Source organism: Oreochromis aureus, linkage group 3 (genome assembly GCF_013358895.1).
Source record: "Oreochromis aureus strain Israel breed Guangdong linkage group 3, ZZ_aureus, whole genome shotgun sequence".
NCBI classification, from domain to species: domain Eukaryota; kingdom Metazoa; phylum Chordata; class Actinopteri; order Cichliformes; family Cichlidae; genus Oreochromis; species Oreochromis aureus.
This window is the reverse complement of record NC_052944.1, coordinates 17783193-17796779: the sequence shown is the minus strand read 5'-3', so window position 1 is coordinate 17796779 and position 13587 is coordinate 17783193. Positions and strand designations below refer to the sequence as shown.

At 45.2% G+C, this 13587-nt stretch overlaps 1 protein-coding gene across 7 annotated transcripts in view; it reads left to right on the top strand.

Annotated features, from left to right (window-relative positions):
- The window catches only part of LOC116333162 (receptor-type tyrosine-protein phosphatase delta), a 397398-nt gene that overhangs the window by 282260 nt on the left and 101551 nt on the right, over positions 1-13587 (top strand). For all 7 annotated transcript variants that reach the window (XM_039609499.1, XM_039609500.1, XM_039609501.1 and 4 more), the window contains one exon: positions 12060-12245. In XM_039609499.1, the coding sequence (XP_039465433.1) occupies positions 12143-12245 (103 nt within the window). In that variant the 5' untranslated portion in view covers positions 12060-12142. The remainder of the gene's footprint in view (positions 1-12059; positions 12246-13587) is intronic.

Sequence of the window (13587 nt, the reverse complement as noted above, 5' to 3'; positions counted from 1 at the left end):
GAATGTAAGTCTGGTGCTTTGCCAACACAGACAACACATGATGTTTCAGTGTCATCACAGCCCTGAGCATATTTGGCCAGACTTCTACACATATGAATCCCGAGAGGAGGACGGGACAGTTTATCTGTTGCAGTTAGCAGCTGGTGTCTGCCCTAAAGACTTTAACAGCCTCCAGCCAGCGTTGCCACTTCAGATGCTAGTCATTTAGCAAACGAGTCAATCATGCGCAAGCAACTCCTAGTGACTTTTCGGTGTCCCCAGTGATCCCTGATATGACGACAAGGGGGCAAAGCGGAGCTGCGGTCTGCTAGGTCGTGGAAATCAGGTCGAACAATGGTAGACCCAGCAAACTATCTGGGTCTAGCATTCTCTGCTAATGATGGTCACTGCTGAAACTGTTTGTAATCCCAAAAGATCTGGGGACCCCGGTGTGGTCCAGATTCCAGTGCAGTTCACTGATTTTGATCCCCGTCAGTGGCTGGTGCAGGATTGTATATCTCAATTATAATTTGAACTGGCATTCATATGTTTTTCGTTTGACCCATAGAATGTAAATATAATGAAAGCTTTGTGTGCAAAAGACTATCACTCTTTCTGCTCTGAGTGGTGGTCTTTTTTGTGTGATTGAGAAACACTAGTAGGTAACCTGAACAGCAGAACTGGAGTTTGAGTATTAAATTGAAATAAAAGACACGTAGGTCTTGTATCTCATCTCTTGTTTGACAAAGCTGTTTTAGATATGCCACTGGGAATCGAGGAGCCGGCACGAGCTTGACAGCTGACAGTGTTAGTGGCAGTAACTCATTTACTGTCTTTTACTGTTGGGATGAAGGACAGTGAATATAAGAAATGAACAATATGCACACGCATTTGCCTTCTGTTGGATTCGGTTAGCTTCATAGACAAGGAAATCATTATAGCTTTGTAGTGTAGCTCTTTTATTGCTTGTTTCAGATCCTGGTACTCTCAGCTGTTAGCCTTTGATTTGTAGCTTCCTGTGAATGGCCTTGCTGGTGTTATCCCAAAATAGAAGTTGGAACAACTGGAGCAGAATTTGCATTGTATAAATAAATTGACTGAAGAAGTTTTCTTGGATTCAATCAAGTGGCAAATACTGGAGTTTATCACCTGTAACGATATATATTCTTAATGAAGTCAATTCTTTCTTTGTAAATACCGACAGTATTTTTTCAGTCCACTGACTTTGCACTGGTGGATGCCTTTGTAGATCAGGCCCAGAGTCTTCTAAAGCAGCACTGTTACATAAAGATGTAATGCAACATAGATTATTGAAGGTTAAATAGTACTCTTGAATGGAAGGGTGAACATCTCCTGGATATACTTACACAATCGTGTGGCAAACAGTCCTAAGTGCAATGTAAACAAAACTAAGTGAGAGACCTTGTTGCTAACAAGGTAACCCTTGAATTCAAGGTTACAGTCTGCTGTGGTTCCAAAATGCACACTCAAGCATATGCACACCAATGTCCTCGCACACCCACACATACGTACACATCAGTACACAGCAAGCATGCACAGACAAATACATCTCTCTCCCTGTAGTGCCCTCCTTGGCAAAATCTCAGTGCCAGTCTCTTAATGAAATGCTCAATTAGGGTCTTTAAATAGGTAATTATGCAGAGCCTAATCCCCTAGCTCCTAGGCCCTATCTCATTTAGATGACACTTGGGCAGGCGGAATGGGAGGGGCAGGCACTCGGGCCTTAGTTTCTGTCATCAAAGCCCCTCCGTGGTGGCACGGGCGGCCCCGTTAATGATAAGGCACATCCACGCAGTCAGTCAACAGTGAGGGCCACTGGCAGCACGGGAGAGATGGCAATGTCAGGCTTGACAGTGTCTTAATCATGTTTGCGAGCGTTCGGGGGCGGATTTGGGTTGGGGGAGCATGTAGAAAGGTTTCTAAGATGTAAAGTGAGAGCGAAAAAAAAGACTTGTTTGTGTGGCGTGGGTTCACATGCAGATTTTTTTTTTCCGGACAATTACCAAGTTAATTTTATATGAAGGCATGAAGACACGGAGAGAGAAAATCACTCCCAAATGTCAAACTGTGCTTTTTCTTTGCTTGAATCCAGGCATTGACAGAACGGTTTTGATTTTGTACTCTGACATTTGTTTGAAGGTGGCATTTGATTTGAATTTCAATCTTCAAACTGTGGCTGGAAAAGGATTATCCATTTGTTTTCGGCAGCATAATAAAATGTCTCGTTCCAGCGCTACAATATACCATCAGTGACAGGGAACTACTTTTTCCCCCCCGTGTGTGTGTGTGTGTGTGTGTGTGTGTGTCTGGTAACATTGCAATGGCAAACATTTGTCTTGGTGAAACGACAAAGGAGGAATTGTTGCTTTTGCCTCGGGGTGAACCATTTCTTTCTCTTCACCGAGGTGCACGGGCAGCCTAAACTGCTTTTCATGAGAACAATAGCTTAGCTTGGCTAAAACACCTTTCAAGGGTGTCCAAGAACTAATAAAAGTTATAATCAGCAGCTCCCGCATCAAAGCGCTCAGTAAACTTTAGTAAGGATACTTGAGCTGCAGAAATATTGAAACAGCTTTCTAAATGCTCATCATCACCCGCCCCACCCCCACCTAGCATGTCCTCTGACAGTCTTATCAGGATATAGATGGAAAGGCAGGAACAACACAATTTCACCCCTATCTGTGTATTCAGCAAAAACATTTCATATCTGTGATAATAATTTTTTGTCCTGGTGCCCTCCGTATTGGCACTGATGAATTTTCATGCAAAAAAAAAAAAAAAAGGCTTCGATAAGCTGCCGCTTCTAATGGGCCCTGCCTGCTCTTTTACTTGTTGACTCAGGCTTTCTTATCAAATCTCAGTCATGGCAAAAAAAACACTGGCTGAAGTCCAGCGAGAAACAAGAATGGCTGTCAGCTTCGACAAACATTCTTGCTCTTGAAAGTAAACATTTTAGCTGCACTGCCTTAAAGGCCGCCCTCTCTTTGAGCTCTAACTTTCTTCTGATTGGCTGATCCTTGCAAACAGAAAGTTTGAATACAAGGCTAACAGACATCCTACAAAGCTGATTTTTTAATTGTTTATGTGAGCAACCCTCATCATAACAGGGCCCACTGTAATGTAGCTTAGATGATATGTCCATGTATGTGCAGATGTGGGGCAAGTGCCAAGAACTGACATAAAACGGCCCCGGATATTTTCACAAGACTAGATCTCCGCTTATGAAAACATCTCACCCCAGGTAAACGATAGCGTACAGTGTGCTAGGCTAATTGAAGGGAAATTCACCCATCGTCGCCTTAGTGCACAGCCATAATGTGGCGTTACATTTTAGCTCAGGGTAAATCGAGGCAAATTAGCATTTAGATAATGGAAGACACTTGGCATTTTAATTATTTTGCTGGCCTATGAGTATAGCGTGGATGCCCCCAGCGCCTCCTTACATCCTTCATGTGCGCTTAAGTAGTGTATTTACATACCAAACGGCTTGGCGTGCGTACAAAAGCCACTAAAATGTCACTAGCGCACAATGTAGCTCGGTGTGTCAATTGTTTCGAAAAGATAAGGAGGCACATTGCTGTTGACTTATGCCATATGTATTAGGGGGCAACACAATTCCCGGCGCTGTATTATTCCGATATTTTCAATAGAGCTCTGTTCTAATGTTTTGTGCCGCGTCGGCGAGTGGCAGTGGAACGCTGTTTTGTCTCTTCGAGGGCTCGGCACTTTCCATGAAACGACGTGAGCTCGGGCTGGGAACAACCTCCCTCTCGCCCTCCTTCCTCTCTCTCATTCCTCTGCCTCACGGAAGTGAGATTATTCATCCTCCCACAGACCGTTGCTGTGTTGGGGGTAGATGTCAGAGTGCCAGGAGCACGCGGTGCAAAGGGTATACGTGCCCGCTCTTCTGCTCGTGTGTGCCCGAGTCCACATTTGCGAGCGTGTTTGTGTGGGAGTTTTGTTTTGGCGTTTTTTTTTCCTTTAAGCCGCATCGATTTGCTTGGACGTAGTCCTGAACCAGAGTGTGCACATTTGAGGGTGAGAAGAGTCTGCCATGTGTTTTATTCACATTTTGTTTTTCTCTTTCACCTGCTGTCATCTGTCCAGCTCCCTCCCTTTCAGGAAACAATACCTTCACACTGCCAGAGCGGTCTCGCAGCTACCGCCCTCTCCTCTTTAGCAGCGCCTGATTTCTCTCTCCCTCTATCTCTCGTTCCTCTCTCTCCCATCTCCCTCACGCAGCCTCCGTCAGGCGTACGAGCACAGGCGGAGTGTGAAAAAAGCTGGCGGTGAGGCACATTCCCTCGCTTCCTTCCCCTTGGTCTCCGCCTCTCCTGCTCTTTCACCCTACAGCGTGCTCTCCTCTTCATCCCCCCTTTCCTTCCTTGCCTCCTTCCCCTGTCCTCCTCTCCCTTCTCTTGCCACCTCTCTGCCTCGTTGCTCCCCTTATCCATTATATTTCCAGCCCTCTGCTCCGCCCTCTTCTCACTCCCTCTTCTTTTTTTTTCTGCTTCATAATATGTAACATGATTTAGCCCTCCCCAGTTCATGCGGCGTAAATTTAATCCCATCCATTCCTGGTTGGCTGCCGCTGCTGCTGCTGTTGCCGCGTCTACTATTTTTCTCTTTTTTCCCTCTCTATCCCGCCACACTTTGTGCACCCAACACAATAGACTCCTCATGATTCAGCCTGTTTGCATGATAACAAGTTCTTTCCCTATGCTAAATGCTGATACGCAAGGTCAAGCACGACCCAAGTGGCACATGCTCATACTATAGAAGCCGCCCACGCCGTGACAAGCAAATGTAGCGCAAGAGAAGGCCTCCCAAAGAGCTGGCAGTCATTTGAATAGTTTACACAGCTCGCATGCATCCCAAAAGGCTGATTGTGCTCTGCTCTGGTTTTATGCGCTGCCCATTCAAAAGGCATTAGTGGCGTCCATTAGCGTTCAATAGCAAGTGTGTTTGTTGTGTCAACAAGGTCAGCGGAGGTGATCCAAAAATGGCGACAAAGATGAAACAGATTACTTTGGCTTCTTTGTTCCCCCTCAACCCTCACTTTGAAATTCCCAAGTGTCCCCAAAGCTTACCCAATAGCTCCATAACCTTGCACACGTGTATGTGTGTGTGTGTGTGTGTGTGTGTTTGTGTGTGCGTTTGTTATGCCTGTGCGTGCACTGTGTGTTGGTATGCGTTCAAAGAGCAGCACAACAGGGCACGGGGATAATCAGTCACTAGACTACAGGTCAGGGTCTTGCACTGTTGGTACCATCCATCTGAACCAAGCAGCTGCTGGGAAACGTGGCGGGAGGAATGAGATGAGAGAGAAAGATGGGCGAGGACGGGGAGAGAGAGGGAAAAAGTAGCAAGGTAGATCAGGTGGAGAGAAAAGTCAAGGAGAGGCTGTTGAAAACAAAAACGAGCACACGCACACAGACACACACACAGAGGGAGTAGAGGCATTCCTGAGCTGACGCCGTGCGCTCCTTTAAGTCATACCAAAAAAAGCATCAAGGTCAGTCCGGGTGGGCTGAGTTCACACAATGATAAAAGCTTGCTCTTGCACCCAAGCAAGGTAACGGTCTTAAAACTGCAACTCAGCTTTTGTTTTCATCTGCCCAATTACATACTTTTTTTAATATTATTTTCTTCCTTTTTTTGCTCGATGAAGATGCGTGACCTCTCATTTTGGCGGTTAACGTAACAGAAAAACAATCACAGAAAAGGCCTCGGAGAAATAATTTGTATTTTACACTGTTTCTGCTGTGACATTTTTAAAGTCCACAATCATTTTTGCTGACAGGGAAGAAGGGTGGGGGGAGGAAGTGGTTTGAAATCTCCTGGAAGTAATTTGCCACGGACACACAATCGAGACGGGATCGTGATAGCTTCGGCGTCCTACAGCCGCAGCAGGTGCTTTTAAACCAATTATTAGACAGACAAATGTCATCAGAGCCAATTAGCTTCCCGCTGTGCTGTTTCACGTTGGGCGATCCATTCACAGGAAAACAAGATATAACCAGACATCAGCCCCAGCAACCGGTAGCCTTTGCTCGTCCAAAAAATTAGTCAGGCGTCCGAGGCAGGGCCGTAAACCCCGATTTTCTCAAGCAAAAAGTCAGGCGGCGCCACCCATAGTTTATGGCCGTGAGAGGCTTGTTTGAGGGAGGCGAGGGGGTAGAAGCAAATAAATAAGTATAGAAAATAAACTCCTCTAATGTGTAGTTGTCAGGGTCTTTCATGTGGAGGCTGCACTTGAGGGCATAGCTTAGCTTAGCTTGAGGAATGTTATTACACATGCCGGCTGATCGAGAGCGATGTGTGAGAAAAGGCCTTGTCACTCGGTCTTAAATCACAAGAGAAAGAAAGTAGCAGCAGAAAGAAAGGGGGGGAGAAAGGAAAAATAAGGAAAAACAGAAGCCACTAACACAAGGGAAGAATGTTCATGAAAAGACAGAAGTACACATAAGAAAAGGGCTTTTTTCAGAGAAGAGAGACTTTAAAATTTACAGGAAACCAAAAAAATATTAGCTGTACAGCTGTAAATCTGGTCATTTGATGTTTGGGAAAATCCTAGGGGCGTCCTTTGCAGCTATCCATGTGTTTCTTCGACGCAAGCTATTAAAAGAGCAGCGGTGCTAGTTCACTGCAGCTTGTGATGTTTTATTTGCCCTTTGACAGTCTGACTCCTGTATACACTGCCACTCCACAGAGGTTTCGCTTTGATTGGTATTTACTCATTAAAAGGGAGCTTATTACGTTTGCCTGTGTATATATATGACCTGACAATGGTGGATGATAATAGCAGACATGGCCAAAGATTCGAATGATGACTTGGGTGTATGTAGAAGTTATCAGTATGAGAAGTATGAGCTGTTTCTATTTCTTTTGGTTTTTACTCTTAGATCTGTATGATGTCAGTGGGAGTGGCTGTCCCTAATATGGTCATCTTACAGCTGCCCCGCCCACCTGCTGTTCAAACCAAAGTGTAGCCTTAAGACATCTCATTTCAGGCAGTGGATGGAGGGTACACCAAGGCTAGACGGATTATTTTGAATTGTATCATGCAAAGCTACTGTGGTTGATTGTGAGGACACACGGATGGATATGGATGTAAATGAATTTTAGTCCCATTCCTGCTATCCTCCCGCGATCTCAGAGTAAGGGCTCTTTCAAGTGTTCAAAGAGAAGAACGGGCCATAAGGCAGGAGAGGTGGTTTAGTTGTTATATTTATGTAGTGTATTCAAATTAAAATCCCAGGCAGAACTTTTAAAGAACTGACTTTGTATTTTAGTGTAGTGCACCTGTATCGACGAGTGTTGCCAGAGTTTTTAAGACCGATTCTAATATTCGGTGATCCCGAATACCAGCCCCCAACTTTTTTTTTTTTTTGATCAGGAGTCACGAAACATAAATAGATTTCACTAATATTTGTTTTGTGTGCTTATTTAGTAGTCCTTATTTAAATATTAAAAACAGTCTTGTTTTGTTGTCACAACAAGCAGTTGAAACACTGCCCAGCTCTGCTCGGATCGCCTGGTCGTCTTGTTTGTGGCGTTCCAAACGTTTAGTCTTTTCTTTACGTCTTACATTTGCATTTATTGGCTAATATAAAAGCTGATATAGAATCGAGCAGAATAGCATCTCTGCTATACCCATCAAAAAAGATCAGATAATAAAAACAATAACAAATACGTTCTTACTCCTAAGGGAACGATTATACAGGGCGCAATGAGTTAGTGCAAGTTATTGTAGTGTATGGGGGGACGATGGAGGCCACGTCTTCGGGGAAAAAGCTGTTCCAGACTCTGTTTATATATCGGCAAACGGCTAACGGAATATATAAGCCGGGCTCCTTCTTGACTAATGTTCCACATGACTTTATGAACTTGCTCAGTGTTCAAGGACAGCATCTCTAGAACTTACATTAGAATCTCCTTAAGGCACCCACACTGTGCCATATTTTTAATTAATATCCAAATGAATGCTGTGTTCCCCATATATAAACATATATGCTCTGATGCACCCGTATTTCACATCTTTCATTTGAATACCCAAGAAGATCATCAGTAACATGGTTAAACCTTATCAAGACAAAATATTTCCATGAGTTCTTTAAGCTTTATTCCCAGCCATCTATTACTGGTGCCTCCATCATGGTGTTAAGCTGGAGAATAGTTTACATGCATATTAAGTCAACAGCAGTTGGAGGCTGGTGGAATCTGTGTCTGCTGCAGTTCTGCTCTGCTCTCCACCTTGCGTCCCCTTCACTGCCACTTAGCTTCACAACAAGAGCTGGTCGTCTGATGCGGTTTCTGAGGCACGGGCCGTGTCTCTCAGCATCAGGGCAGAAATCACAGAGACCAGTGCAGTTATAACACAGCAGTTTACCCCACTGTTCTCACAGCCTTGCATATCACTGTAGCTTAAAAGTGTGGCTGTGGAGGGTAATTATTGCATTCTTTAACTCAACCAGTCTGGAGATAAATAGAAAGCCCCGCCTCGTAAAAGGAAACGCATTCTCATTGGCTGTGCCTGGCTGGGTTTGATGCTACTTTTTTATGACCCGGTCCAGTTCGGTTCACATCCATCGTAGCTTTGCTGCGCTTTTGTCCTCGCATGTGTTGAGCTAATTACAGAGGGATTGGCCTTAATAGATTTGGTGGCATTTTTGTGGCCGCTCTGGTCTGTTAGGATAACATACCATGAGTCCGCCGTTTCCTTTCGAGTTCAGTTCAGTTTGTGCATGAGCCTGAAATTAAAAACACCCCATTTCAACATTCTCCGGGGCAGGCCAAAGCGAAATTGGTCATCTTGCGCTGGGGATGAGCATAATGCGGTCCAAATGCTACGCTCAAGCTCATGTTGAAAATGTTAAAAAACAAATAAATAAAAAATTGCACCGTCGGTTTGGGCCTTTGGTTTGTATCGAGCTCGCTAAAACAGTAAAACGTGGCGGAGAGCACGCAAAAGACACGCCGATGTTATGAAAGCGCTGTTTTTGAAGCTCATAAACTATTCTGCCTGCATTTGTCCCCATAACAAGTTTATTGGAGTATGGCTGGAATATGAGATAAATATGACTGATTCTTTGTTGTTGTTGTTTTGGTTTGGTTTTTTTAGAGCCTTAATAATATTGCTTGTCTAAATAGACCAGAATACCAAACAGGCATGCTCAAATGAGAATAGAGCCCAGCCATTATGGAGAATATAAACATCCCACCCTCTCTTCTCTTTCACATTTCTGATAAGGATCATGGTGAAGGAGGGAGAGAGAGAGAGTAGACAGCTCAACAGCCTCTTTCTTTTTCTTGCCACACACTCCCCCCCCCCACCCCCACCCTTTTTCTAATTAACATTGTGCATGTTGTCAGGCTTTGTTTAATAATGCATGATTGCTATCAGCAGCAAAATCCTTTGAATGAAACACTACTGAATGGGAACACAATAATACCACCGGGGGCTCAGGAAGAAAGACAAGACTGTTGGTGTTTTTTTTCTCCCCCTTTTTTATTGTAATAAATGTTCAATGACAAGCATCAGTGCCACCAAATATATGAACGAGAAGATTCGCAGAGTGACGCCAAATGGCCGTGTTGAGGATGAAACGATCAAAGGTGATGCTGTTGGTTTACACCGACTAATGCATACAGAGAAGATGATGCGAATTTGCATGCAGGCCCGTTTATGTAATTGCAGAAGCTTCCACTCCAAAAAAAATAAATAAAAAAAACTGCAGTATTTAAGCTAAATCCATTGTCGGTTAACAATGGAGTTGGCAAACTGCTGCCTTTCTGCCAGGTCTGGCAGGTGGCTCGTCACCCCCATAGCACATTAGGAAGGAATCTGCAGCACAGTTTACTTGTAAAAATGAACACTACAAATCAACACCAATTATAATTGCTTTCATTGTTGGTATAAATTATGGCTGCGCTGGGTGCATTTTAGCCTACATTAGCTTCTCCTTCTATTTACTCACATGGCGTAGCCTCTTGGTTGTCTCACTAGCGGTTACACAACATACAGATGGTTTTGTTTGCCTCTATCAGCGTGTGTGTGTGTGCAAATGGGTGTGTGTGCACGCGGGGTGCGAACAGAGAAGTGGAGGGCTGCCGAGCACTGTTTCTTGTGTGCTACCTAATGTCGTGTCATTATGGAAATTCACACTTCATTAATTAACTCAAAGGCTATCACTTAGATTTGGAGGGGCAGATGCGTGAAACAATAACCGGAGGAGACAGACGGCCGTACGCCGCGCCACGTATGGATCACGCCGCAGCTCCATCCCCTCGCGCCGCTGCTCGGGGCTTTTCAGTCCAGTTAATTCTAATCAGATTCACCGTCGCTACAAACACTGCTCATGTGAAAATTCTGTCTAGTGTTCTCAGATGTATGTTATATGCATACACGTTTTTGTTTGCGTGTGTGTGTGTGTGTGTGTGTGTGTGTGTGTGTGTGTGTGTGTGGTGTGAGCGGGGATGAAATTGCCTCAAATTGATTCCCTTTGCCACCCGTCCCCCCCGCTCTTGCATTCGCTACTAGCCCCGCGGTGCTTGGAGACAGGTAGTCGTGTCTATCTCCCCCCAACACAAATCGAGTGTGACAGGTGTGCTATCTTCCCGTCTTTTCTGCCATTTACAGCCCACAGAAATGAAAGAGGGAAGGCTAAGAACGAGACAGAGGATGATTGGTAACAGGGAAATGAGGTACTTTGTCATCATCGGGCCTAGTGATTGGGCTTAGGGGCTGCGTTTTTCCCTTTTTTTCCCTCTTTGCTTCCTACTAGTGAGTGGCGGTCAAATCTGCAGATAACACCCCAGCGTAATAATACTTCTAGCAAAAGCCTTTATGTGCACAGTTATCAAAAACAATCCGAAAGCTGATGTGCTTTTGACCTCACGGTGCACAAAGTGTCTGAAATGTCACGGTGCGCATACCGTGCGCGCATCCAACTCCACCAGTCTCCACCGCAGCTGAAACAACAGCGGCTTCCCGCCGAACAATGCAGGCAGACGAGCTAAGATGCTAACCAGCGGTACAGTGTGTCATCAAAGCTCACACACTCGGATTAGCCGGGAGCCGTGTTATGAGCCGAAGACTACCGCACAGCATCCATCACTGAGGATCAAGCTCGGGCTTAAGCAAATGGATGACAAGGGATGGAGCCGGTCTGCGGCTAATACTAGCTCACTGTATCACATTGATTTTCACAGCCATGTAGTGGTCCTGAGATAAAAGGCTGAAACATGAATGGCAACGGCTCGCCGCTCTGTCTTACAGATTTTATTTGTTGTTTGTGCAGCAAACGGATAAAAGACTGAACCACACACACACACACACACAAACATACATGGGCTCCAAGTTAAGCTACTCTACTTTGTATAGGCACTTAGAGCTTTTAAAGAATTGATGGAAATGTTGTGTATGGGCTACAGATGAAGGGGTTTAGCAAACATGTACAAGATAGCACAGTGTCGTTTACAGCCAACTTTTATGTCCAGTGATGTTAAAAGTTTAAGCAGTTTTACTGAATAATATGAGATCGCTTTTGCAATTCGGGATTATTACTGCATTTGCTGGCTGTTGCTTTATGGGAGCGAGGCCTTCCTTATGTGAAACAGATATCGCCGCTGATCTGAGGTGGACTTGGAAGGTGCTCATATTATGGAGCGTATTTAATTGGCGCTCGTGACCGGAGCTGTGAAGACAAAATCACATTAACTCGCCCTTTCATCTGGGTGGTTTCTCCCTCTCTCTCTCTGTGGCTTGCACTCTCACTCCTTCTCATGCACACGTGCACACGCGTTGTGTGAAGTGACTATTCCATTTAGAGAACTGTCAGAACATACCCTGTGAGCACATCAGGCTCTTCCTATCCTCTGTCAGCTCCAGCCGAGGCTGTGTGGGGGTATGTCAGAAATGTGCAGGAATAGATAAAACCCGTGGAGCCAAACAGCTTTGTTTCATTCATTCTCCTCTCTCTTTCTCTCTCCCTTTTTTCCCCCTCCTCATCCCCTCCTTCCTTCTCCCTCTTCCTTTCCCTCCTTGCCTCGCATAGGCTGTGAATACCCTGCATCTGAGAAATCAGACCAGACTGACTCACAGGGCTCTGTGAGCCAGTGCCACCGAGGCTGCCAAAGCATGCTGGTGCCAAGCTGTCCCACCATGCGCAGAGCCAGACCCACGCTGCTGCTGCCGCTGCTGCTTGTCCTGGGTCTGCTCCTCCACCTCGCCGACGCTCAAAGTAAGTACACCGTCCGCTTTCCCCACGGGCCTCGAGTGTGGCGTCCTGCTGGTTATGGGATGGGGACTGTTTTTGTGTCATCTCTTTCATCATCAAGCGCAGAAATACTTCATGTATTGCGTTTGTAAAAACTTCACAGGCCTGGGTCTGTGGGTAAGAGACACTGTTTGTCTAATAATGTGTTATTATTTATGTTATTACACAAAGCGAAAAGGTGGATTTTTTTACATCCTGAAACATATTTAAAAAGTGATCCCAGTCAGTGATGAGAAAACTGGCCCTCCTATTGTACCGTTCCCACTGTGTGTATGCCTCCTTCACACACACACACCTTTATTTCACAATGATCAGTCTCTTCATCTCATCATCTTCATCTTATTTTCCAGCTACTTCTTTCTGCAGTAAAAACCAGAAACGCTCACGCCTCGGCCAAGAATCTCACAATGAGAAATCTTTGGAATTGAGTTACTTGACATCAGACACCTGCCCATTGATGTGTGACAACCGTTTTCAAACCTCATTGAGCTCTGGTCCTACACCAAAAGACCACCTCCCCCTCCCCCACATCATCCCCCACCACCTTTTTTTTCTTATTATTTTACACTAAGATCCATGAATCATTAGCTACTGGAGTCACAGTGAGATGAATAAAAAATTTTATTGCTCCCTTTGCACTGCCTGAAATCCCCTCAGTTCAGCCGAATATCTCAGAATGAAGGGCTCGTTCACCCAAGGTCACAGACAACGGAGCCAACGCAAAGTGGAATTGATGGGCGAAATTTTCAACTTTGTGCTTGAGAAATGTTCCCTGCAATCCGCTCCACTGTGTTTTATTTTTCTATTCTGCGCCCAACCCCCTCTTACCCCCGAGCCACATATGTCTCGCAGCAGGGAAGAGGCAAACAGTTGAAAACGTCTTCTCCGTTTATTCCCCGGTTTTATGTGCAGCTCCGGGATTTATTGACACAATTTAATTATGGGACCTTCCCAAAATGGCATTAACGGTCGATAAACGTTACCATTGAGCGGGCTCTTCGGAAGCCATCTTTTCACAAACTCCCATCTTCCGCGGCGTAGTGTGAATTCACATAACATTTGCTCAGACAACCTCAGACAACTGCCTCGGTGAAACTTCCAGACATTCCAAACCTTGACGCCTCAGTGCTCGCCATTCCCCTGCAATCCCCCCCCCCCACTACCCCCCGATTAATTCCCTTCATTTGGCTGTGGGGTTGTTACCAGCTGCGGCTACCCCCGTACCCTACTTTAACAGCTGTGCGGGGTCATCATTTCAAAGCCAAAACACACACACTTATCACGAGGTAGCCACACTGCCTGTCTG